At 42.9% G+C, this 25,602-nt stretch overlaps 1 protein-coding gene across 1 annotated transcript in view; it reads left to right on the top strand.

Moving 5' to 3' along the window:
• The window catches only part of LOC134206505 (uncharacterized), a 60,637-nt gene extending 36,216 nt beyond the window's left edge, over positions 1-24,421 (top strand). Inside the window, exons 8-10 of the mRNA XM_062682234.1 lie at positions 259-712; positions 782-1,077; positions 24,006-24,421. Of these exons, the coding sequence (XP_062538218.1) occupies positions 259-712; positions 782-1,077; positions 24,006-24,334 (1,079 nt within the window). The 3' untranslated portion in view covers positions 24,335-24,421. The remainder of the gene's footprint in view (positions 1-258; positions 713-781; positions 1,078-24,005) is intronic.
• Positions 24,422-25,602: the final 1,181 nt, after the last annotated feature.

Genomic DNA, 25,602 nt, shown 5'->3' with positions numbered 1-25,602 from the left:
GGTTTATGCCGTCATCAATGTCTTGCTCGGAGAGCTCAGCTTGCCCCAATCAAGACCCACACGTGCAAGAGTGAAGGTTCGGCTACCACTCCGATCAGTTGGCAACGGGAGCCATCACTGCAAACATGTATACGGCGAGGTCTTTCGCGTTTATCATTTTTTCGCTGATCGCAGGTGAGTTTTCGTTTGTTGTTTTTATCGATAGGCCCATTCATTGTGGGGAATACCCAAGGTCGTTTATCAAATGAATCGTTACAGCAACGGAAAATTTCTTGCTTCAACCATGTGAGATTCCGAACGAGAACATGATCGGATACTGTACCCCAAAGAACAGCTGTACGGCCTACCAGAAGTTAATCTCCGCGGGCCCTTTGAGTAACGAAGAACAGGAATTTGTGAACCGATTGAATTGCTCCACAGTTGGAGTTTGCTGCACACAAAGGTCGGACTTTTATCAAAACCCTCGCGTGGCGGCATCAGATCTTGATAGTGTTTTGTTGAAAAAATGTGGAGTGGATACTTCCGGGGATCGGATCTTCGGAGGACAGATTACAGCAATCGACGAATTTCCTTGGTTGGCTCTGTTGTTTTACCAATCCGTTCAAACGGGAATGATGCACCCATCATGTGGCGGGGTTCTGTTCACCAAACGATGGGTACTGACGGCGGCTCATTGTGTCACGGGGAAAAATTACATGAGTTTGGGACCTCTGTGAGTTTTGTTTTAGAATACAATAAAAGTGAAAAGTAAAACAACAACTGATGCGGTGACTCTTTCTAGGAAATTCGTTCGATTGGGAGAGCACAACTTGGATACGGACGTTGACTGCGACTCGAATGGGGATTGCAACGAAAAGGCACTCGATATAGCGGTGGAGAAAGCTATCCCGCATCCGGATTACAGTAGCACAAGCTGGGACCGGTTCAACGATGTGGCACTGGTGAAACTGGCTGAAGCTGCGCCGTACACCGACTTTATAAGGCACATTTGTTTGCCAAGCTATTACAATTTAACGGAACCGACAAGCGCGGTAAATGTGAAGTACGTGGCTGCTGGATGGGGACGGACGGATTTCTGTGAGTATATTGAGTAGGGTTATTTCTCCTTGGTTTCAAAATATGTAGACATATAAATAACAAATGACAAACAATGAATTGAGGCATGAAATGCTTAATTTCTTAATACATATCTACTATCACTACTACGGACAAAAATCACAAAAATAAAGCATTCTGTGTTTCAATTCTTGATTTGTCATTTGTTATCGATTTGATTGATATGGGTACATGTTTTGAAACTAAAGAGGGTCTCCAGTTAGCCTTGCGAAAAAGGCGTATGATTGTCAATCCAAAGATGGCGAGTTCGATTCTCGGTCTGGGTCTGGCAGGACACAAGTACCAATGGAAATGTATAGCTGTTAAAAGAAGAAGAAGAAGATAGCAATAGAAAATGACGAAGATTACTCCATAATCATATTTTTGGTTGATATTAAAGGAGCAACACTCTATACTAATTTTAGGCATCCGCAACACTCAAAAGAATTTTAAATTTTTACAATAGTTTGAAAAAAATAGCATAAAAAGGGGCTAGACAAAAAGGTTGAAATAAACAAAATTTTTATGAAACTCAATTCAGCATCCGATTTCGATAAAACCGGGACCATCAGACGTGGAATTCTTCTAGTATTCTGTCGTTATCATGCATCTCAGATCGGTCCTCGGCAGTAGGGATGTTTCAGATTTCTCAAAGAAATGCTAAGAATGCATTTTTTTTTCTGTTTATGCTTTCCCCAGAAACTAGGAAGTAGTTTGTCGACCAATGTAAGTTTAAGATCAAGAATCCGTCAGTAATATGAATGGCCATTTCGCATGGTTCCTGAAATATGATAAAATGATAACAAATTGGGATAATGTGAATATGGTCAGCATTATTGTGTTCCCCGTCCTTCTTATGGCCGGTTTCAAAGGCCTAAAATAGGGGTCGACCGGAACCGTGCATATAATGGAAACTAAAGATACAATTTGAGGACTATAAGCCTTTCTGGTTCCCAAGACTTTCTTGGGAGTGACCGGCGAACGAAAAAAAATCCACCAAGTTATTGAAATGATTTGGGAGGGAACAGGACGCATCATCTGTTTGTAGATTTCAAGGCAGCGTACGACTCAGTGAAACGGAACAAGCTGTGGCATATAATGCTGAATCTTGGTTTTCCGGCAAAGCTTATTAGGCTGATTCGTGCGATTCGTTCGTGACGTTAGATGGATTGAAGCAGGGTCATGTGCTTTCTAATCTGCTATTCAACATAGCTATGGAAGGTGCAATTCAAAGATCCGGCGTGCAAAGAAACGGAACCATTATCAACAAGTCTTACATGCTCTCTGGTTTTGCGGATGATCAATATATCTTGGAACACTTTTTACATGTAATAATGACGTTGGTCGCGAGAAAGAAAAGACGTGTTGCAGCTGCAGTAGGACTTTTGATGGTTTGCGAAGCCAGCTAATGTCTAGCAGCCTGCAGACACGGACAAAACTTGCTCTGTACACATGGTTGATTCGTTCAGTCGCCCTGTACCGCAATGAAGCATGGACGATAAAAAGACTATCAAATTCTCGAAGTGTTGAATCTGGAGTAAAGACCTTAAGGTCTACACTTGTTTAATTCCCTATTTGATACAGGTGACCATATTTGATTGGGCTTCAATAACTATTCCTTTTTTAGTCATCCAAGAATTCCCTGGAGTATAGGCGTTAAGGTCTACACGCATAACCAAAGTACTGTTATCTCTTTTTTTCCTTTCTCGTACATGAAGGTGTAACGAAAAGGCTATATATTCACTTCCAAGACGATTTTGTGATAGAAGGTTCGGAGACCCATAGTGTTATTTACCAATCGACTCAGCTCGACCAATTAAGATGATGTCTGTCTGTGTGTATGTATGTGCGAAAAATAGAACTCACTCATCTTTTAAACACTTATCTTCATCCGATTTGTTTGCAATAAGTTGCATTCGACGGGGAATCCTGTCCTATTGAAAATCGGACTATGGGATCAAAAGTTATGGCCAAAATACGATTTATATACAAAAAAACACGCTAAGAAATTCTCACTCAATTTTTTTAGTATATCCAATGTACATGAAAAGCACATACACCGCTAGGTGAATCAATCTCTGTTTTTTTAAATAGTTCTTGTCTTATTCGATTTAGTGAACCAAATTGGATACGCCTTCAATAGTTGTTCCTTTCCAGTTTATCCAAGAATCCCCTAGAGTATAGGATTTGAGGTCAACACGCGCAACCAAAGGGTTTTTCTCTCTATTTGAAAATGGTCCATGCCCTTTTCAATCCATAGAAAAAACTTGGATTCGCCTTCAATAACTGTTTCGTCCTAGGTCATCCAAGAATTGCATGGAGTATAGGCCTTAAAGTCTACACGCGTAGCCAAAGGGCTAATATCTCTTATTTGAAAATGGTTCTGGCCCTTTTCAATCCAAAGAATCAAATTGGATATGCCTTTAATAAATGTTTCGTCCTAAGTCATCCAAAAAATAGGCCTTGAGGTTTACAAGATCTATTTTACCAAATAGGGCACTGTTCTGTTTCAAGTCATCCAAGAAATTCATCGAGTAGGCACGATTTTCGCTTATCTTCTAGGATCGCTCTCGAGAGAAAAGAGGGGTGGTAGAGAGTAGTTTTCACTACAAATTCCGAAAAAAAGATTCTCCTTCAACCCGAAAATCGCTTGATTTCTCGCATTCTTGTCTATGCGTGTAATCAAAGTGCTGTTACTCTTTTTGAAAATGGTTCATGCCAAATTTTATCTATTTAATCAAATGGAATATTCTTTAACAGCTGTTCCTTTCCAGATCATCCAAGTATTTCCTGGAGTATAGGCATTTAGTAATTCTCGCTAAGACCGGGCCACTATTTGCACGAGGTTCTTGAAAATGCCTATAATAAAAATTCGACAGCTTTCTTCAGAAAGATTAACCCCTCGTTAGTTATACACGAAAAATCGATTTTTGTCAATTCTTGATTCACCAAAACTGTCTTAACTCCAACATTTCTCAAACGATATTAGAGATCAGTATATTATTGGTAAGAGGAAGAGTGTATCCTCAATTTGTAATAATAAAAATGAGGACAGCTATATTGAATTTGACTGCCATCTTAGATTTATTTTTGAAAACAATTTTTCCGCTAGGATCGCGACCGCCGATTTTAAATATCACTAAATCAATGGAAATGTTAGCTTATATTTTGCATTGTGTCCGAAAACTTCAGGTGTATGTTTTTCTATCAAAAGTTATGTACGATTAACCTAATTATTTTTTGAAGGCCTATCTGACCAGCGAACATTATTTATATGGTTAATATGATACTACGACGTCAGTTCCTTGATTTCATACACTATTCTAAGCCTAATATGTTTAAAAAATAAAAGGCATATCTACAACTGTATTTTATTTGAAGGGCTCAACAGTTTTGAGCATAATGGAGCCGTATTCAAGTTATTAAATGAAGATACACTTTTCCTCTTTCCAACGGTATGCTGATCTTTAAGATCGGTTGAGAACTGTTGGAGTTATGACCGTTTTGGTGAGTCAAGAATTGACAAAAATCGAGGGGTCCATAAACATGATTTCGTGCATAACTATCGAGGAGTCTATCTTTCTGAAGAATGAACATGAATTTAGGAATTTTTAAGAACCTCGTGCAAATAGGGTCCCGGTCTCAGCGAGAATTGCTCATTAAGATCTACACGCGTTACTAGATGGTTTATATATTCCCTAATGGTTCATGCTCTAATTGATCCATAAAATCAAATTGGATATGTCTTCAAAAACCTTGCATTTCATTATTCCTTGGAGTATAATAGGCCTTGAAATCCACACACGTAACCAAATGTTTGTTATCTCTTTTTGAAAATAAGTCATGCTCTATTTGATCTATTAAACTAAATTGAATATGCCTGTTGTACATGCCTTCAATAGCTATTTCCCTCCAGAAGCTCCAAGAATCACTGGAATATAGGCATCGGATCTACACGCGTAACTAAAGGTCTGTTCTTTTAACCCTTATGCGGCCGACGGGGTACCCGTGTTCCTTTTTCAAATGCAAATGGTGATATTTCAATGAATTTTTATAGCTGAAAGCTGAAACTCGGTGACATCTAAGAACTCCATAAAATGTAGCATCTGTGAGAAAATCACGTTCATACAGTGAGGAGGGACGTGGGGAGGGGCATCTGATTTTTTTTACCACGTGGATGGCCGACAGGGTACCCGTGTTCCACTAAATTGATATTTTCATAACTTTAACAATTTTCAACCGATTTAGATAATTTTGACAGTTTTGGAAACAGAAACTCATATACTTTTTGCCCGTTGACAAGGTTTACAGCGTTTGTCCATGGTTATACAAGAAATATTTGAAGTAAGGCTTAAGAGTCTACACGCGTAACCAAAGGCCATTCAACCAGTTTCAAATATGCTACAAGCTCTTTGCGCTTCTTAAAATTGAAGGTGTTCACAGTATATATTCTGGGTCTCCAAAAACCCCTGGAGTAAGGCCTAAGTCATCCAAAAAATCCCTGGAATCAGATCTTATGGTCTGCTAACGTAACCAAAGGTCTATCGTGGAAATTCAAAAACGATACATGCTCTTTATGGTGCTTAGCATATAATGCTTTCACAGTATATGTTCCGGGTCATCCAATGACCTTTTCTTAAAACATGTTTGCATTCCAAGTAGTTCTTGTTGCTGTCATTGATTCCAGGTAGTCTACGAACTCCATACAGTCAAGGTCTTCGGATCAATCTCCGTGTTGGAGGCATTTAACGAAGAATAAACAAGTTGCGTGACCCCTTCTTGGTATATGTTTGTATTCTAAGTAGTTCTTGTTGTTGTCGTGGGCTCCAGGTAGTCTACGATCTCCATAGATTCAAGATCTGTGGATCAACCTCAGTAACGGAGGCAGTTATTGAAGAATAAACAAGTTGTGTGACCCCTTCTTGGTATTTGTTTGTATTCCAAGTAATTCTTGTGGTTGTCATTGGTTCCAGGTAGTCTACAAACTCCATAAATTCAAGGTCTGTGGATCAACCTCCGTAATGGAGGCAGTTAATGAAGAATAAACAAGTTGTGTGACCCCTTCTTGATATATATCTGTTTTTCATGTAGTTCTTGTTGTTGTCGTGAGTTCCAGGTAGTCTACGAACTCTATACAGTCAAGGTCTTCGGATCAATCTCCGTGATGATGGCAGTTCTCGGAGAATAAACAAGTTGCATGACACCTTCTTGGTATATGTTTGTATTCCAAGTAGTTCTGGTTGTTGTCGTGGGCTCTATGTAGTCTACGAACTTCATAGATTAAAGGTACCGACCTTGAATCTATGAAGTTCGGATAGACCTCCGTAATAGAGGCAGTTATTGAAGAATAAACAAGTTTTGTGACCCCTTCTTGGCATATGTTTGTTTTTCATGTAGTTCTTGTTGTTGTCGTGAGTTCCAGGTAGTCTACGAACTCCATACAGTCAAGGTCTTCGGAACAATCTCCGTAATGGAGGCGTTTATCGAAGAATAAACAAGTTGCGTGACCCCTTCTTGATATATGTTCGTATTCCAAGTAGTTCTTGCTGTTGTCGAGGACTCCAGATAGTCTACGAACTCCATAGAGTCAGGGTCTGGAGATCGACCTCGGTAATGGAGGCAGCGTTTGAAGAATAAACAAGTTTTGTGACCTCTTCTTGATATTCGTATTCCAAGTAGTTCTTGTTGTTGTCGTTGGTTCCAGGTAGTCTACGAACTCCATAGATTCAAGGTCGGTGGATCAACCTCCGTAATGGAGGCAGTTATTGAAGAACCCTTGTGTGACCCCTTCTTGGTATATGTTTGTATTTCATGTAGTTCTTGATGTTGTCGTGAGCTCCAGGTAGTCTACGAACTCCATACAGTCAAGATCTTCGGATCTATCTCCGTAATGGAGGCAGTTATCGAAGAATAAACAAGTTGCGTGACCTCTGCTTGGTATATGTTTGTATTCCAAGTAGTTCTTGTTGTCGAGGACCCCAGGTAGTCTACGAACTCCATAGAGTCAAGGTATGGGGTTCGACCTTGGTAACGAAGGCGCTTATTGAAGAATAAACAAGTTGTGCGACGCCTTCATGGTATTTGTTTGTGTTCTAAGTAGCTCTTGTTGTCATTGGTTCCAGGTAGTCTACGAACTCCATAGAGTCAAGGTTTGTGGATCAATCTTCGTAATGGAGGCAGTTATTGAAGAATAAACAAGTTGTGTGACCCCTTCTTGGTATATGTTTGTATTCCATGTAGTTCTTGTTGTTGTCGTGAGTTCCAGGTAGTCTACGAACTCCATACAGTCAAGATCTACAGATCAATCTCCGTAATGGAGGCAGTTATCGAAGAATAAACAAGTTGCGTGACCCCTTCTTGGTATATGTGTGTATTTTAAGTAGTTATTTTCATTGTCGTGGGCTCTGTAATGAAGGCAAGGCAAAATACTTGAATGGATTTCGTATTTTTTTGTCGAAGAGACTTACAAACGTATTAACAGGTACTCATAAATGATTCATAATAAGCTACAGGCAGATAACTGTAAAACTGTTGCAACTTTCGAATTGCAGTTAAAAAGCATTGCAGTTAAATGACTTGCAGTTATCGAACGTCTGCTGTAGTTTTTGTTTTTGCCATGGTACTAGGTAGTCTATGAACTCCATATAGGAATGATCTGCAGATCAACCCACGAACGGAAGGCTATTGGTATATGTTTGCATTTCAAGTAGTTCAAGTTGTTGTCATTTGCTCTGGGCAGTTAATGAAGAATAAACAAGATGTGAAACCTCATCTTAATATATAAACATTCCAAGTAGTTATTGTTGTCTTGTTGAAACTTGGATTCCGTAAGGAGTGACCTTAAAGACCCTCTAGATATTTCTGTAAGCCTAGAAGTCTTACTCCATAAATTTCTAGGATGACCATTGGCATATGCCATGTACGCATTTTATTCATGGACTTCAAAGGCATGTACCAAATTTAAAACAGGCTGATATATCTCTGGTGTAGATCCTAATGCCTTACTTCAGGGTTTTCTTGGATGACCATGAACATTTGAAATGGGTACATTCTATTCTACGTAGGTACCATAAAAGGCATGTATAACTATTCAAATTGGCCGAAAGAACTCTGGTTACGCGTGAAGTTCTTGAGGATTGTTCAAGTGTTCTCTTGGATACCCATGAACATATGCAATGAAAGCGATATATTCTATGTACCACAAAGGGCATATGCTACTTTTAAAGCAATCAAAAGGTATCTGGTTACGTGTGAAGATCCTGAGGCCTATTCTAGCATTTTCTTGGAAGACCATAAACATGTGCAATGAACGTATTCTATTCTATGTACCACAAAGGGCATGTACCAATTTTGAAACAAGCCAAAAGAACTCTGGGTACCCATGCAGATTTAAAGGCCTATTCGAGGGTTTTCTTGGATGATCATGAACCTATGCAATGGACGCAATCTATTCTATGTGCCACAAAGGGCATGTAACACTTTTGAAAAAATCTGAAAGATCTTTGGTTACGCGTGTAGATCTTAAGGCCTTTTCCAGGGTTTTCTTGGATGACCATGAACATATGCAATAAAGGCGTTCTATTCTATATACCACAAAGGGCATGTACCAGTTTTGAAACAATCTAAAAGATCTCTGGTTACGCGTGTAGACCTGAAGGCTTTTTTCAGGGTTTTTTGGATGACCATGAACATATGCAATGAAGGCGCCAGAGGACTTATCCGAGAGATTTCGTCGATAGCGCAGAACATATGTAGTGATCACATTTGATTTCAAGATGCGCAAAAAGCATGTACCACTTTTGAGACAAGTCCATAGACCCATGGTTACGAGTGTAGACCTTAAGGCCTTACTCCAGAGATTTCTTGGATGACTCGGAACATATACTGTAAACGCATTATATGCTAAGTACCACAAAGAGCATGTACCGTATTTGAATTTGCATAAAAGGCCTTTTGTTACTCGAGTAGATCCTTAGGCTTTACTCCAGAGATTTCTCGGATGACTAAGACCTCCTTTCAGGGATTTTTGCATTACCAGAAGCATATACTATGAACACCTTCAATTCTAAGAAGCGCAAAGAGCTTGTAGCATATTTGAAACTGATTGAATGACCTTTGGTTACGCGTGTAGACTCTTAAGGCTTACTTCAAAGATTTCTTGTATAACCATGGGCATAAGCTGTTAACATTGACAACTGGCAAAAAGTATATAAGTTTTTGTTTCCAAAACTGTCAAAATTATCCAAATCGGTTGAAAATTGTTGAAGTTATGAGAATATCAATTTAGTGGAACACGGGTACCCTGTCGGCCATCCACGTGTGTTTTTTTTTTGTTGGCCGCATAAGGGTTAATGGTTCATGCTCTTTTTAATCCGTACACCTGGAGCCGGCTTCAATAACCGTTCCGTTCCAGGTTATCCAAGCATTTTCTGAAGTGTAGGTCTTAAGGTCTAAATGCGTAGCAAAAATGAAACAGTTTTTTCTTTTAACAAAAGTTTGTGAACTTTTTTGATTATAAGAGTCATCCAAGAATTCCCTGCAGCACATGACTTAAGTTCTAAACGCATAACCAGAAGTATCTAATAGCTTTAAAAAAATGATTGATACCCTGTGATCCATAGAAAAAAAAATGGATACACCTTCAACTATTGTAGCATCACAGTTCAACCAAGAATTACCTGAAGTATAGGCCTCCAGCTACTTGAAAGTAGACCTGTGCGCCGATTGAAAATTTATCGGCGGCGGCGTAATAGATCAAGCGGCGTGAGCTTATTTCAAGCAAAAGAAATTTTCCGAAATTCTTTCACAAATTGCCTCCAGGTATTCCTCCAGAAGTTTATCCATGAATTCCCTAAAAAGTTTCTCCAGGAATTCCTCCGAAAGTTCCTCCAGGAGTTCTTCCGGAAGTTCCTCAAGGAGTTCGTCCAAAAGTTCCTCCAGGAGTTCCTCCGGAAGTTCCTCCGGAAGTTCCTCCAAAAGTTCCTCCAGGAATTCCTCTGGAAGTTCCTCAGAAAGTTCTTCCAAGAATTCTCCGGAAGTGGCTTCAGAAATTATTCCGATAATTCCTTCAAAATTTTCCAGGAATTTCTCAGGAAGCTCCTATATGGGTGTTTGCTCAGGAAGTGCCCGAAAATTTCTCTGGGAATTCTTTCAAAAAATCTTACCCCGAAATTACTCCAAGGATTCTTCCGGAAAGTCGTTCACAAGTAAATTATTCTGGAAATAATTTCTCCGGATATTTCTTTAGGAAATCTCCCGAAATGTTTTCCAAGAACTCCTTCACAGAATCCTCCAAGAATCTCCCTGGCAATTCCAAAGAAAACATTTACAGAATTTTTCCAAGAAATTGCCCAGAAAACCTTACAAGATTTTTCCACCTCCTCATAAGGAAAATAGTCCAGAAATTCTCCCGCTTTTTAGAAATTCTCTGTATTATGCGGGTTGTTCAGTGAAGCTTGCCTTCCACCGCTAGTTTCACTAGCGTTTCAAAATCATGGAAGGACCTGATTTCACGGCAAAGATGCCTATATGTTATTTGATTACGTTCTGTATCTTTCTTCACGATACATACATAAAACACTCAAATACACGACGTTATTCTTTGGAATTAACATTTTACAGTCTGACTGAATTCGCCCTATATTAGACCCCCTGACGATCCATAATAGGAAATTGCTCACCCAAAGTCGATACTACATTTGATTTTCATGTTCGGTTTCGGGAAGATCTTGTTCCCTATTATGGACCACCAAAATATTCCTATAAAGGACACTCTCATGTTTATTTTTTACAAAATTGTAAGAAATCATTATTTTATTTTCCATTTTATTTCCAAAGCATGTAATCAAATCATTAGAATGTAAGGTAGATTCTTTCGATGGAATTTCCTAGAAAAATGCTTATGTTATTTTGTAGTAATGAAAATATGACTGAAAAGTCCGCTATTGGTAAGTGTTCCACTATTACCCATTATTCTCTACAAAATCCACGAAAATTCCTTTAAGAACTCAGAAGGAGTTTATAAAAGATTTTGATGATCAATGCATGAAGTATTTTTTTAAAACAAAATCGTAAAGGAATTGCTGGTTTAAAATCAGATTTTTTTTTATATAAATTCTTGAATGAATTTCATGTGGATTTCGCGATGGACTAACAAGAGAAATTTTTGAAGAATTTTTTTGTAGAAATTCTAAAAGCAACCGTATAGTTCATAAAGAATTTCAAAAAAAGATTGTCGAGTTTAAAAACAATTTTTCAATGAAATTCTGAAATATTTTCAGATCGAAATATTCTAGTACGTACTGTCGAAGAAGTTCTAGGAGCAGTTTCGTAAATTCCCGAAGAGCAATTTCATTATTCTCTAAATAATTAAATGTCTGGTATATTTTGTTTGACCGAGCATACGTTGTACAACAAGGGTTCTAGTGGTCCCCAACAAACAATTCAGGCTGAATAAGCTACTTTCACGATCAATACCAGCAAAACGAAGTACATGGTCGCTGGCAATCAACGTGGGTTCATTAGTAGTGGTGGTAACGAAATGGTGCTGGATGGTGAAAAATTTGAAGTGGTAGAAGAATTTGTGTATCTTGGAACATTAGTGACATGCGATAATGATGTTACCCGCGAGGTGAAAAGGCGTATTGCAGCTGCAAATAGGGCTTATTACGGACTTCGTAACCAGCTTAAGTCCCGTAGTCTGCAAACGAAAACAAAACTCGCGCTGTATACTACTCTGATTCTTCCGGTGGCTTTATACGGCCATGAGACATGGGCGTTAAAGGAGGCTGATCGGAGAGCTCTCGGAGTGTTTGAGCGTAAGGTGCTGCGGACAATACTCGGCGGTAAACAGTAGAACGGTATCTGGCGGCGTCGCATGAATCACGAATTGAACCAGGTGTATAAAGGGCTGGATATGATTAAGCTTATACAACACGACGAAATGGTGAGTTGACATCTGGGTAGGAGCGACCTACACAGCTCTGGTCCTCACAAGTTCCAATCTCACGCTTCCACGGGACATGATGACAATCAACCGCCTGCTAAGGGTTTTGTACTTAGCTGAAAGTGCAGCCTGGGCACTGTTGTCCTTTTGGCATCAGCTAGAGTGAGGGGGTGCAACCAAAGGGACCATCGTCCCTAACCCCTAATCCCAAGGCGTTAAGCGACCCGTGCCGAGGGGATGCATGGCCAGGGGGGTGAAATAATGAGCTAGGCCTCTAACGGAGCCTGTGGGGTACCTGGGCACCCTCCACAGTAATTGTCCCTTACCGCGTCATGCTGGGCTCTGGCGTGGTGGACCTCTTTTCCCGAGCAACTCGTGGGACCAAAATGGAAAACCAAGCCAATTCTTCAATTAGTGGTAGTAGTGTAGGCGACAACCCCTTCGCAAGAGGTGGGTTGTTCAGGTCTCCGCCTAGGAGGCCAGAGGCAATAGTCGGCAGCTCAGTGCGCAGAGCCAGCGTGGGTCACTTAACCTTCATCTCGGGTAAAAAAACGCCGGTAGAGGTTATCGACGACCCATGGCTTGTGAGGGCGATGAACCGCAGACGCGATGGGCTTTCGGCCTTCGAGGTGGCGACGGAACAGCTGAAAGCCATCATCGACTTTGCGTCATCGAAGCATAATATCAGTAAGCACCTCAAGAGGAGCTTGACTGAAGAGCAACTGAAGAGGGCGGTCGGGACGGCCAAGTCTAAACCCGTGAAATCCGTGGAGTTGAGGTCTACCCAGACTGAGGCCCAAGGATTCGCGGACTCGGGCAAGGTCGAATCAACCGAGGGACTGCCAGCGAAGGCGGTGGTGCCAAAGTCTACCCAGACTGAGGCTCAAGTATTCGCGGGCACGTCGGGGGTGACTGCTCCAACGGAGCAGACACAAAAACGGGGGAGACAGTCTCCAGGGGATGTGCTCCCTGGGGCCGCTCCAAAACGCGGAGGGTTACTACCCCGAACAAGGGTATTGGGCTGGGATGCTGAATCCCGGCATAGTACCTCCAGAACCGGGAGAGGAAGGACCTGGAAAGGTCCGTCCACCCAGGAAAGACGGTGGTATGGGGCTACTGCAGGCTGAGAGCTCTCAGCCGCCCCAGACCAGGGAAATAGAGGGGGATGACGCCTCCTGGACCCTGGTCAAGAACAAGAGGAAACCGAAGACGTCAAGGGTCGTAACGAAGGCCCAGGCGAATGAGGGTAGCAAGAAGTCTAGGGTAGGTGCCAATCGCTCCAGGGGCGATGCCCTAGTCATCACGGCGGACGAGGCCAAGTACTCGGACGTCTTGAAGGCGATGAGGAGTGACGTCAAGCTCGGTGAACTCGGCGCCGACGTACTTCGAATAAGACGTACCTGGATGGGCGAGATGACCCTCGAGCTGAAGCGGGGCGTCTCGCAAAAGGGCGCCGCCTACAAGAAGTTGGCGGAGGAAGTCCTAGGCGAGACGGTTAAGGTGAGGGCACTCACGACGGAGGTGAATTTATGGGTTAAAGACCTGGACGAGATCACCGAAGTCAAAGAGCTCGTCACGGCACTGCGGCGACAGTGTGAAGTGGAGACGCCCACCGCAGCCGTTCGGCTACGGAAAGGTCTGGCAGGGACGCAGGTAGCATTGGTTCGGCTATCTGCAGCGGACGCCTCTAAGGTAGTCAAGTTAGGGAGCGTCAAGGTGGGATGGTCGGTATGCCCTGTGCGCATATACGAGCAACCCGAAATTTGCTTCAAGTGCCTGGAACCGGGGCACAAGCAATGGGACTGCAAAGGCCCTGACAAAAACAATCTCTGCCGACGCTGCGGATTGGAGGGACATAAGGCACAATGCTGCACGAACCCTCCCAATTGTTTGATTTGTTCCTGCAAAGCTGTGAACAGCAAGCACCCCATGGGGAGTTCGATGTGCCCGGCGATTAAGCGTGCTGCAAAATCATAGTGCAGGTAACGCAGCTGGCTTGCTCGGCCTCGCCCGAGTGTTTGGTGTGCGCAGGTTTAGAGGAAACGGCGGAACACGTGTTGTTCGTGTGCCCACGTTTTCGCGCAATGCGTGACCACATGCTTGGTCTGGACACTACCCCGGACAACCTAGTTCGGAGGATGTGTAAAGATGAAGTTGGCTGGAACGCCGTTTTATCGGCTATCGTCCAAATCGTCTCGGAGCTTCACAGAAGGTGGCGCGTGGACTCAAGGATGGCTAGTTCAGGCGCAAATAAGAGGTGGTCCAAGGGATCGGAGTCGGCTTCATGGGTCATACCGGTGGTCATGCTCTGTGGTCGAACTCGATCCTTTTATCGAACAAGTTGCCGCGCGAAGAACAACATGGTATCGTCGCTGTCGCGGCGTCGGTCAACCGGGTTCTGAGCCCGAGGACGGAAAGGGGTCCTCGTCAAGGCTGGGGCAGGTGTAGGGACCGCGTCGGCAAGTCCCTCTGTGTGTTGGCGAAAAGACTCTATCGCAGAGAGGTCAATTTAGGGTGCACGCGACATCATCATTCTTGATACCAGTCATGCAGAGGGAAGCAGGCGCGAAGTCGACCCTTCCCACTTTCCGAGGACATAAGGCGTGGTAAGTGGTTACCATGGTGTGCGGCAATGGAAACGGTTTAGTGGGTTGGGGATGTAGTCCTGCCTCTCTCGTTTGCTGTTGGAGGTGGTCTCTAACCCTGTACTTCCTGGACAACCCAGGATGTCTGTTGAGCAGATTCCCCCTCCATTGCTTAGGAAGAAAAAAAAATACCATACGGCAGACTACGGTGGGCTGGTCACGTTGTTCGTATGCCGGAAGAACGTCAGACGAAGATAATATTTGGTAGAGAACCCGGAAGAGGCCGCAGGCTTCGTGGAAGGCCGCGTACACGATGGCTTTTTGCAGTTGAAGAGGACCTGAGGGCGCTCAATGTTCAGGATCGGCCCAGGATCGAGTCAAGTGGTCTAGTCCAGAAGAGCTGTAGCCCATTAAAGGTAAAAAAAGCTACTTTTTTAGCTGGAAAAGCCTATTTTTAATGAAATAAGCCTGTGCGGTGCACAATGTGGGGGAACGGAGGCGACAAATACTCAATCTCTTCTTCTTCGGGGGTGGGCAATCAATTTGCATCTCTGGCTAACACTAACAGGCCAAGGAAAACAGGTTGTCCGTGTGCAAGTCAGTCCGGTGTCCACAACAGATTACCGGAAGGGTCTGAGAGTGGATCGGACTGATGGAACAAACACTGAATTCCTTTGTCAGTGCTCCAGGAACAATTGACGCCGTGCAAATAGCCTGTCCGTGTGCAGTCGAACCGGTGTCCAAAACTGACTACCACTGGAGGGATCAGGTAATGGATCGGAACGAGGGGACAGCACTATTTGACTAGATGAGCTCGGTTGAGCAACCAACGATGGACTGTATCAGCAGATTGGAGCAGCAGCAGCGATCGGTGACTTCACACCGGCAGTGAGGAATGGTAATGGTTCTCTTTCGGTGGCAGGAAAACGACTCGGAAACGTTTAACTCCTTGTATTCTTCGTTTGAAATATACAAAAACAATGAATCGCTCTGCGCGACGTGCTTCTTTTTTATACACATATTTTCTGTGATGCAACAGCTTATTTGCGTGACTTAGCTCCTCCCATATTCGCAGGAACAACAAACAAAAATAACAAAAAGGAACATTGTGTTTGGTTGGGAGGAGGCTACTGTGATCGTGTAGTAATGACCGTTGTCATGATTGAATGATTGAGGGATTGGGGAAGGAAGGAAGGGATTACATTTTGATTCACAGACAAATGGACTTAATACTATGAATAACACATCGATGGGAAAGGATAATAAAATTAAGCATAATAAAAAATAATCATTCGTTTGTAAACGAACATTCTCCCGCCCGGCTAGATTGTGGATCTGCAGATGCGAATGCTTCATCATTATCTGATATTGGTAGTGGTGCGAGTCTTGAAACAGAACGACGGTAAACCCCAGTAGATGTCTGTACGTCTACCACCCTTACCACTAAATCAGTACCAGGATAAACAGTAATAAATTTGCCCATTTTCCATGAAAGCGGAGGAAGATTGTCTTCCTTGATTAGGACAATTAGTCCAGGCACAACGTTCTGTGAACCCTTAGTCCATTTAGAGCGAGCTTGTAGCGTATGTAGGTACTCGTTTGACCAACGTCTCCAGAAATGTTCTCGTAGAGCCTGCAGATACTTCCATCTTGTCAAACGGTTTTCAGGGATATTCGCAAGTGTAGGTTCGGGTATGGCTACCAACTCTCGACCAATGAGAAAATGGCCTGGTGTTAAGACAGATGGTTCATGAGTGTCCAGAGAGTTAGCAATGAGGGGACGGGAGTTGAGCACTGCTTCAATTTGCGTAAGAACGGTATAAAACTCTTCGAAATTCAGACAGGCATTAGCCAACACTTTACGCAAATGAGTTTTTGTACTTTTCACCCCTGCCTCCCATAGTCCTCCAAAGTTCGGAGAACGAGGAGGAATGAATTTCCACACTATTTCTCGGGCGGAACAGAAATCATCAATTTTTCCCTTCGACTGATCATCTTGGAACATTACGAACAGTTCATGGAGATCCGACTTTGCACCTGCAAAGTTTGTCCCGTGATCGGAGTGAATTTCTTCGACTAAGCCCCGGCGGCTGACAAATCGCTGTAAAGCTGCAATGAAGGCTGCGGATGACAGGTCGGAAACCAATTCCAAATGAATAGCCTTAACGGCAAGACACACGAATATACAGATGTATGCCTTTACTCGAACGGTCTTACGCAGACCAACCTTTATATACACCGGTCCCGCGAAGTCTACACCGGTTCGAGAGAATGGAATGGACGGAACAACACGAGCCTCGGGCAATCGGCCCATCATGGGTTGAAGACAGCGAGGGCGATTTCGAAAACATGTAATACACCTTCTCAATACTTTACGAATGGTTGATTTGGCGTTTATCAACCAAAATCGTTGTCGCAACAACGACATTAATCCGGACGGTCCAAGATGTAGATTTTCTAGATGCATATCGCGGATGAGGAGCTCACAAACTGGGCTCTTATTAGGTAGTAATAATTGGTGGCGAGCATCGTAGGGCAAGCGAGCATTATCGAGTCTACCTCCTACTCTCAACAGGCCATCCACCACTACTGGATCTAACGCAGCGAAGCGACGACTAGGTTTTCCCGCGGAGATCAAACTGATTTCATCGGCCATTTCAAGGCGCTGGACCAATCCAATTATAGTTATCATCGACTTACGTAATTCGGGGACTGTCAAGCCTTTGTTTGATACACGATCATTACGATTCGATCGGCAGTTCGTTGCAAAGCGTAAAACGTATCCCACAATCCTTTGTAGTTTTCGAAACGATCCGAAGGCCTCGATGAATGTAACGTCTCGTGGATCAATGGTGGTGGATATAACTGGCATAGTGGAAACGGTTTCAGGTAACTCAATTTCTGGAGGTAGTTCAATGTTAACCATTTCATATTGCAGGGTTTTCAAAAACGACGGACCATTCCACCACAGCATGTTGTTTACAAGAATCTGAGGTAATTGTCCGCGGGACACAACATCAGCTGGGTTGTCTTCGGAGCGGACATAAAACCAGTAAAATTGGTTGGTTGTGGTAGTTATTTCCGTCACACGGTTACGGACAAAGACTTCGAGCTGACTGGGAGATTTCTTTAACCATGCCAGAACAATTTGGCTGTCGGACCATAGACAGACGCGATAGATTTCAATTTTCAGCGAAGCAATACATTTGGGGATCAACCTTGATAACAACAAAGCCGCACACAATTCCATTTTTGGGATCGTCAAGGGTTTTAGGGGAGCAATTCTTGACTTACTACAAAGCAGTGAAACCTTAACATCTGTACCGGAAACTGCTCTCAGGTAAACAACAGCTCCGTAAGCACGATTCGAAGCGTCAGCAAATCCGTGTATTTCATAGAATTCGATGTTCGGTAATCCAACGAAGCGTGGTATTTTGATAGAATCCACAAATTTTAAAGACTCTCTGAACGTAATCCAAGCCTGCAGAATGTCACCTTCCAAAGCATCATCCCATCCCACTCCATCCTTCCACAAAAGTTGCATTATCTCCTTGGCCAAAACTATCACCGGAGCAACTAATCCCAACGGGTCAAACAATCGTGCTATTTCGGAGAGGACGATGCGCTTAGTTGGCCTCGCCAATGGTTGGAAGTTCAATTGACAATGAAAACGAAAATTATCTTCTGCAGGATCCCACAGTAGGCCTAGGGTTTTGATAACCTTATTGATGTCAGAGTTTTCGAATTCCAAATATTTCTCACGGTCGGTTTCGGGAACGGTTTCAAGAATGGCTGTATCATTCGCACACCATTTATGGACTGGAAATCCACCGGAATTCAACAAACTTGTCAAATCAGAAACAAGTTGCATGGCTTGCTCAATCGTATCAGCTCCTGATACCACATCATCTACATAGACGTCCTCTTCTACCACCTTAGACGCTGTTGGAAAACGCTGGTACTCATCGCGGGCTAACTGCAACAATGTTCGAGTGGCCAAGAAAGGGGCGCTGGATGTCCCATAGGTGACAGTTGTTAGTTCTAATATTTGAAGCGGATCAGAAGGATTTTCTCTCCAGAATATGCGCTGGAGGCCGGAGTGAACTTCATCGACACGGATTCTCCTGTACATTTTTGAAATGTCAGCCGTGATCGCAAAACGATACTTCCGAAATCTAAGGACAATGGCAAAAATATCATCTTGAACAGTAGGACCAGTCATCAAGACTTCGTTCAGCGAAAAACCAGATGTTCTTGCTGAGGCATCGAAAACAACCCTCAGACGGGTAGTGGAACTGCTTGGTTTCAATACTGCGTGATGGGGTAAATAATGGACCAACTTCTCTGGTGTATCATCGGACTCTGATACAATTTTACAATGAGACAGTATCTTATACTCATTAATGAAATCAACGTAAGCCATCTTCAATTCGGCATTCTTGAGTAGACGCTGCTCAAGAATGTGGAATCGCTTCAGGGCCAAAGATCGATTACTGTCCAATTCACTTACAGTTTCCGTTAATGGTAAATGAACAGTGTACAGACCATCTGGGTCTCTAACGGTAGTTGAGCTGTAAATCAGTTCACATATTTGCTCTTCCTTAGATGTGGGATCATGAAATTCAATCGATTCTACAGACCAAAACTTTTCTAGGAAATCTGTAAGCGGACGTAGACTGGCAGTATAGAAATGTTGATTCTCACTAGCATCATCAGCTCCGCCTGCAACAACCCACCCTAGGAGGGTTTCCTTGAGAATAGGCAAATTACTGCCAAGTACCAACTGTCCGGGGAGCATCAGATGGAAGAACAATTTGATTCCAATTAGTAGTTGAACGTCTCCTGGGACACAGAAGGTCGGATCGGCAAGGGATATGCCGGAGGGAATATTCCAATATCGTGGATCCAATCTACGACCGGGAAGGGGACCTGTCACCACATCGGTGACCAAACATTCAATTCGGGCCTGATAATCCGTACAACGGGAACGAAAAGAGAGCGTAGCCTTTCTGTTAAGCACCGATCCTTTACCGGTTGCTCCTACAACTTCAACGTGGGTAGATACCTGATCGATTCCCAAACTCTCAACAAGTGAACTGGAAACCAAATGTGGCTGGGAACCACAATCAAGGAATGCACGGCAAGGGTGATAATTTCCAAATTTGTCTAATACATCAACCATGGCCGTAAGCAATAGCGTACCATCTGATCGTGGTACCTTATGGACGGAATTGGACAAAGATGAAATACTTCCTGAGGGAGGCACCTTGGAACAAGCGACTTGGGGTATTTCTGGTTGGGGATTTGGACTATCAACGGGTTTTGGAACGTGCCTTGTAGTTTTGGGCTCATGGAGTAACGTATTGTGCCTACCCTGGCACTCCTGGCATGATTTAGTCGAAGGGCATTTTGAGGATAGGTGGCCTTTCCTCAAGCAATTAAAACAAAGGTTAAGTTCTCTTACCTTAACTCTTCGTTGGGGTACCGTTAAAGACACAAACCTGTCGCACTTAAAGTTGGGATGATTCGCATCGCAGATCTCACATTTCGCGTCACTGTTGGCTACGGGTGCAGCCACAGCGAACGACTTCATCGGTGTGGGCTTCGAGGTTGGTTTCTGGCTGGATTCCTTGGTTGACGATTTTGGACGACTGGCTTCACAACGCTCCAATAGTGAGCAGCGCTCCTTCAAAAACTTAACGGTGTCTTCATACGTCGGTATCTCCTTATGGGGAATGGTGGCTTCCCACTGCTTCCTGGTCTCGGGGTCAAAGGCATCAGATAGGACAACGACGACAAATCTCTCGGAAACTCCTTCCAAATCCTGTCCTAGCAGCTTCAAACCTTCAACGTGGCGGATTGCCTCGTTCAGTAGGCTTCTCATTTGTTTGGAACACTCTCCTTGCATCCGCTTCAAGCTCAGCAGACCGTGGATGTGGGAGTCTACCGCCTTTCTTTCATCTTCATAAACGTCGAGCAGTAGATCCCAAGCATGTGCAAAATTACCTTCGCTGAGTGTTCTCGGGTCGATGATCTTGGAGGCAGAACCACTTGCTAGAGCTTTCTCAAGATGATGTAGCTTGATGGCGTCAGAATCCTTGGACCTTGACATTATATCCATAAATACTTGCTGGAATCTCGGCCAATTCTCCGGTTTCCCATCAAACGAGGGGATTGGGACCGGCAGCGGTTGCTGCTGCACGACTACTTGTGCATGTGGGACACCGGGCACGGTAGCGGGTACGACTGCGGGGGTAGGTGGCGGGGTAGCATCCTGGATTAATGCTTCCACTAGCATTGCGGTTTCGGTATGATGGGTCTCGAACTGCAGATACATTTCATCGTTGTCATCCAATTTCTCCGCTGGCAATAAAGCGGTGATTTGGTAGTGGAAACTCAAATATTCTTGGAAGTGAGCATCCAGATTTTTCGAATACACTTTCAGTTGGGACAATGTTAATTGAACAATGCCAGCTTTCGAAATTTCTTCGATGGTTTTCCGGATCCTTGTCACTTTGGCCTTCGCTTGGCCACGAAGATGTACGAGCGTTTTCAGCTCGCCCATTTTATCTGCAGCACTTTTTAAAGGTGTATGCGTCAGCGACATTGATGTGAATAGAATTCACCACTTTTTCAGTCCAATCGTTCACACACACTACAACACTGTTCTTTCTTCTTACCCAAAAAGGGCAGAAACACTACTGAACTGTCTATACCGAAACTTGTTCGGACCTGTTTCAACAGGATTCACTTAGCACTCGCGCGAACTGTACTTTCGCAACGCGATGGCGAGGAACACGGGAAACGGAATTGTCACGACGGTATTTTCGTTTCACCACCAGAACCAAACAAACAACCTTCAACTGCCTTCAGGGAGGCCCGATGCTGCTATCCGGTTCGATTTCGGACCAAAATGTGCGGTGCACAATGTGGGGGAACGGAGGCGACAAATACTCAATCTCTTCTTCTTCGGGGGTGGGCAATCAATTTGCATCTCTGGCTAACACTAACAGGCCAAGGAAAACAGGTTGTCCGTGTGCAAGTCAGTCCGGTGTCCACAACAGATTACCGGAAGGGTCTGAGAGTGGATCGGACTGATGGAACAAACACTGAATTCCTTTGTCAGTGCTCCAGGAACAATTGACGCCGTGCAAATAGCCTGTCCGTGTGCAGTCGAACCGGTGTCCAAAACTGACTACCACTGGAGGGATCAGGTAATGGATCGGAACGAGGGGACAGCACTATTTGACTAGATGAGCTCGGTTGAGCAACCAACGATGGACTGTATCAGCAGATTGGAGCAGCAGCAGCGATCGGTGACTTCACACCGGCAGTGAGGAATGGTAATGGTTCTCTTTCGGTGGCAGGAAAACGACTCGGAAACGTTTAACTCCTTGTATTCTTCGTTTGAAATATACAAAAACAATGAATCGCTCTGCGCGACGTGCTTCTTTTTTATACACATATTTTCTGTGATGCAACAGCTTATTTGCGTGACTTAGCTCCTCCCATATTCGAAGGAACAACAAACAAAAATAACAAAAAGGAACATTGTGTTTGGTTGGGAGGAGGCTACTGTGATCGTGTAGTAATGACCGTTGTCATGATTGAATGATTGAGGGATTGGGGAAGGAAGGAAGGGATTACATTTTGATTCACAGACAAATGGACTTAATACTATGAATAACACATCGATGGGAAAGGATAATAAAATTAAGCATAATAAAAAATAATCATTCGTTTGTAAACGAACAAAGCCTCTCATCAGTTTTCAATTTTGTTGGGTCCAGACTTTATTGGAAATGAGAATAAATGCTGCATAATTGTAAAGAAGATAATTGTCATACAAACTTGGCTAGAATTTCCGACAGTAGCTAGATAAATCTAGACTTAAAAAGTCGCCACCACGCCACGCGGGGTAAAGGTCTACTTGAGAGCTGTCAGCCTTTTTTGAACGTTTGAGCTGATTGCGATCCTTAAAAATGAATTGGATGAGCGTTCAACATTTTTATTATTTTTCAGTTCATTCAAAAATTCACTGGATTTTAGGCCTTTATGTCGTCACGCATACCCAAAGGGCTGCTATCTCTATTGTAAGTGGTCAATGACTTTAGTTATCCATAAAACCACATTGGATAAGCATTAAACAAGACATAAAATCCTACTTATTTTGAATAATCACTTAAAGTACGTTGAATTCCTAAAAGAAGATAATAGATCTTTCGTTATGCGTATTGGCCTTAGGCCTGTACTCCAATTCTTGGAATTTTTGGATGGCGACGAGTGGTTGAAATGAGCACTAAGAGGATGTTGCATTTCTAAAAAGAAGAAATAGAATTTCCGTTACGCGTATTGAATTTAAGGTCTGTTCTTCAATTCTTGGAATTCATGGATAGCCTGGAATGGTCGAAGGGTCAAATGGTCGAAGGGACAAAAGGTCGAAACAAAAAATCTGAGCCAAAATGTCGAAGGACTAAAGGTCAAAAGGACGAAACGTTGAAAGAACAAAAGAAAGAACTAATGTTAAAAGATGAGATGCGATGAGAGGTCAAAATTATAAAAAAAAGAGGTTAAACGTCGAATATTAATCAACCATTCTTCTGCACAATTATTTTTATTTGTATTTTACCTGATAATATTTAATTGTAGATTTTTTTCTTCTTTTAATCATAGCCTTTTATTTCGAGCTTCGTACATTTATATTTATTTTGTTAAACCTGATTTGCATCGTTGATTTTTTCCTTCTTTCAATCAGAGACTGTTCTTCCGAGTTTCGCATATTTATATTTTTCATCTGATAATATTTCATTCTTCACTTTGTTCGAACATAGGGTATGCTTCAGGGGTATATTGTCAACACAACTTTGAAGTAGGAGGGGGAGATAACTATGGAATTTCCCAAATTTGCGTTACATAATTTGTGAACGGACTGTTTGAAGTACGTAAAATGATTATGTGGATACACTAAATTTATAAACAACATTTTATTTTATAACTGAAAATGTTGTTACAACTTCAAAACAAAGTATAATAAATTGTTTACAGATAATACAGTTTTCTTCTAATTTTCTATGCTAAATTATTTCATTCTCAGTAAAAAACGTTTTTTGCCAGAATACGTTTTTATGAACGAGAATACAAAACCTATATTTTGTATGAAAATTTCATTTTGTCCAAAACTATCACATATGCAGTTTCTCAAACAAACGGTTCAAAAGCTTTTAGAAGTTTTTTTAGAGATTAAAAAAATGTTGATAGAAAATTAAAAAAAAATAATTTGCGAGTAATTATTAGATCTAAAATTTCCATGAAAGAATTGATTATTGAACATAGTATGTATTCACATTTCATTCATCCATAAAATCCTCTTTCTATTCTAGATAACACCACTATTGCCGTGCCGAGTAAGCTCAAGCTGAAGGTCAGCCTACCCCACGTTGACCACGAACAGTGTCGTTCGGTTTACGCAGAGCACACGATCCGGATAGCCGACAGCCAAATCTGCGCCGGTGGACAGAAGGCCCACGATACCTGCCGAGGGGACAGCGGTTCCCCGTTGATGTACTACAGTCGACAGCATGCCCGCTGGTTCGCGTACGGCATCGTTAGCCGGGGTCCGTCCCAGTGCGGCACCGAAGGGGTCCCCAGTATCTACACCAATTTGTTCAAATACGACAACTGGGTCAGGACGACAATTGCGCGCAATTGAAAGGAAAGCGCAAAAGTGGTTACTTCAGTTTAGTGCGAGAAAGAAGGGATGGTGAATAAAGACGTTTCTGTTGTTAATCTTCCAGGACGAGACGGGAATAAACTTTTCTTCACCCTTGTGAATGTTATGGAAAAAGCGACAAAGAACCCATAGCGTCCCGAAACAAGGTCAATCGAAATCTGCTGTTTGTGGTTCCTGCTGAGATGGTCTACATTAATGGGACCAGTGAACACAGCACCCTAAACAGAGGTTTTCATTTCTAAATGATTATGTGCCGTACAAGACTCGTGTAGATAGTTTTTCTTCAATTGAATGGGTTTATCGTATCGTGACTTCTTGCTATTGAATTTGACATCATATTCAGAAACTACTAGTTTTGCTTTCATTTAGATGTGTCATATTGTCTCAAACTGGATGAAATATCACTTGCGGAACCCTGTTCTACCTAACGAGTAGCAAAAATGTAAGTACTGTTACAGTCTTATTCGTAACAATGCTTGGCAAGGCACGGTTCACTTCAAGTGCGTACCGGCTCTCTTTGGAAATTTAGGTTATATCCCGGCTGGTGGTCCCATCGTCGTTGTACTTGCCAAGGATCATCACAACCTACCGCTCTCCTCAAGGATGTTTAACGTGCAATCTTTCCATCCACTCTGTGTGTGTGTAACAATCTAAAAGAATCGGTTTTGTTGTCACCCATGGGAACAGCACGTGGCCGAAGGCCTTGTTGCAGACCAATTTATTGCGCTTTGACCATTCCCCTGCTGTAATGTTGCAAACGGGAAATTGATTGGAAAAGAAGTCCCTCAACATGCGTTCACTGTATCAGTTGTTTCGAGAATCTCATTGCTTCCTGTTTGTAGTGGGTGTGGGAAATGGACTCTATCTCAGGTAGGGTAGCCAGGGGTGACCACCCTGCCACACGTTTCCTTCTGATTTGGTACTCGACGAACGTGCGTTGTGTCCGCTACGATGTGGTGATGTGAAGAGGAAGGACGAGGGCTCACTAATTGAATGGACTTTTCAACACACGACACGTGCTCCAGTGGCGGAAAAATGAAGCTGGATGGGCTTCAAGAACAAGTCAGTAATTTTGTGATTATTTTGCTCCGCTGGGACCGGATCAAATCGCTATTAGTAAATCAATGATGGGAGGGCCCCATGGATAAACAAATGATCGGAGAATGTACATTATCTCGTTTTACCGGAATTTGAGCTAAACATTGAATTGAAATCAGTTCATTATAGAGCGGATTGTAATAGGTACC

Source organism: Armigeres subalbatus, chromosome 1, assembly GCF_024139115.2.
Source record: "Armigeres subalbatus isolate Guangzhou_Male chromosome 1, GZ_Asu_2, whole genome shotgun sequence".
In the NCBI taxonomy this organism is placed as follows: Eukaryota; Metazoa; Arthropoda; class Insecta; order Diptera; family Culicidae; genus Armigeres; species Armigeres subalbatus.
This window is presented reverse-complemented; position numbering and strand designations above follow the sequence as displayed.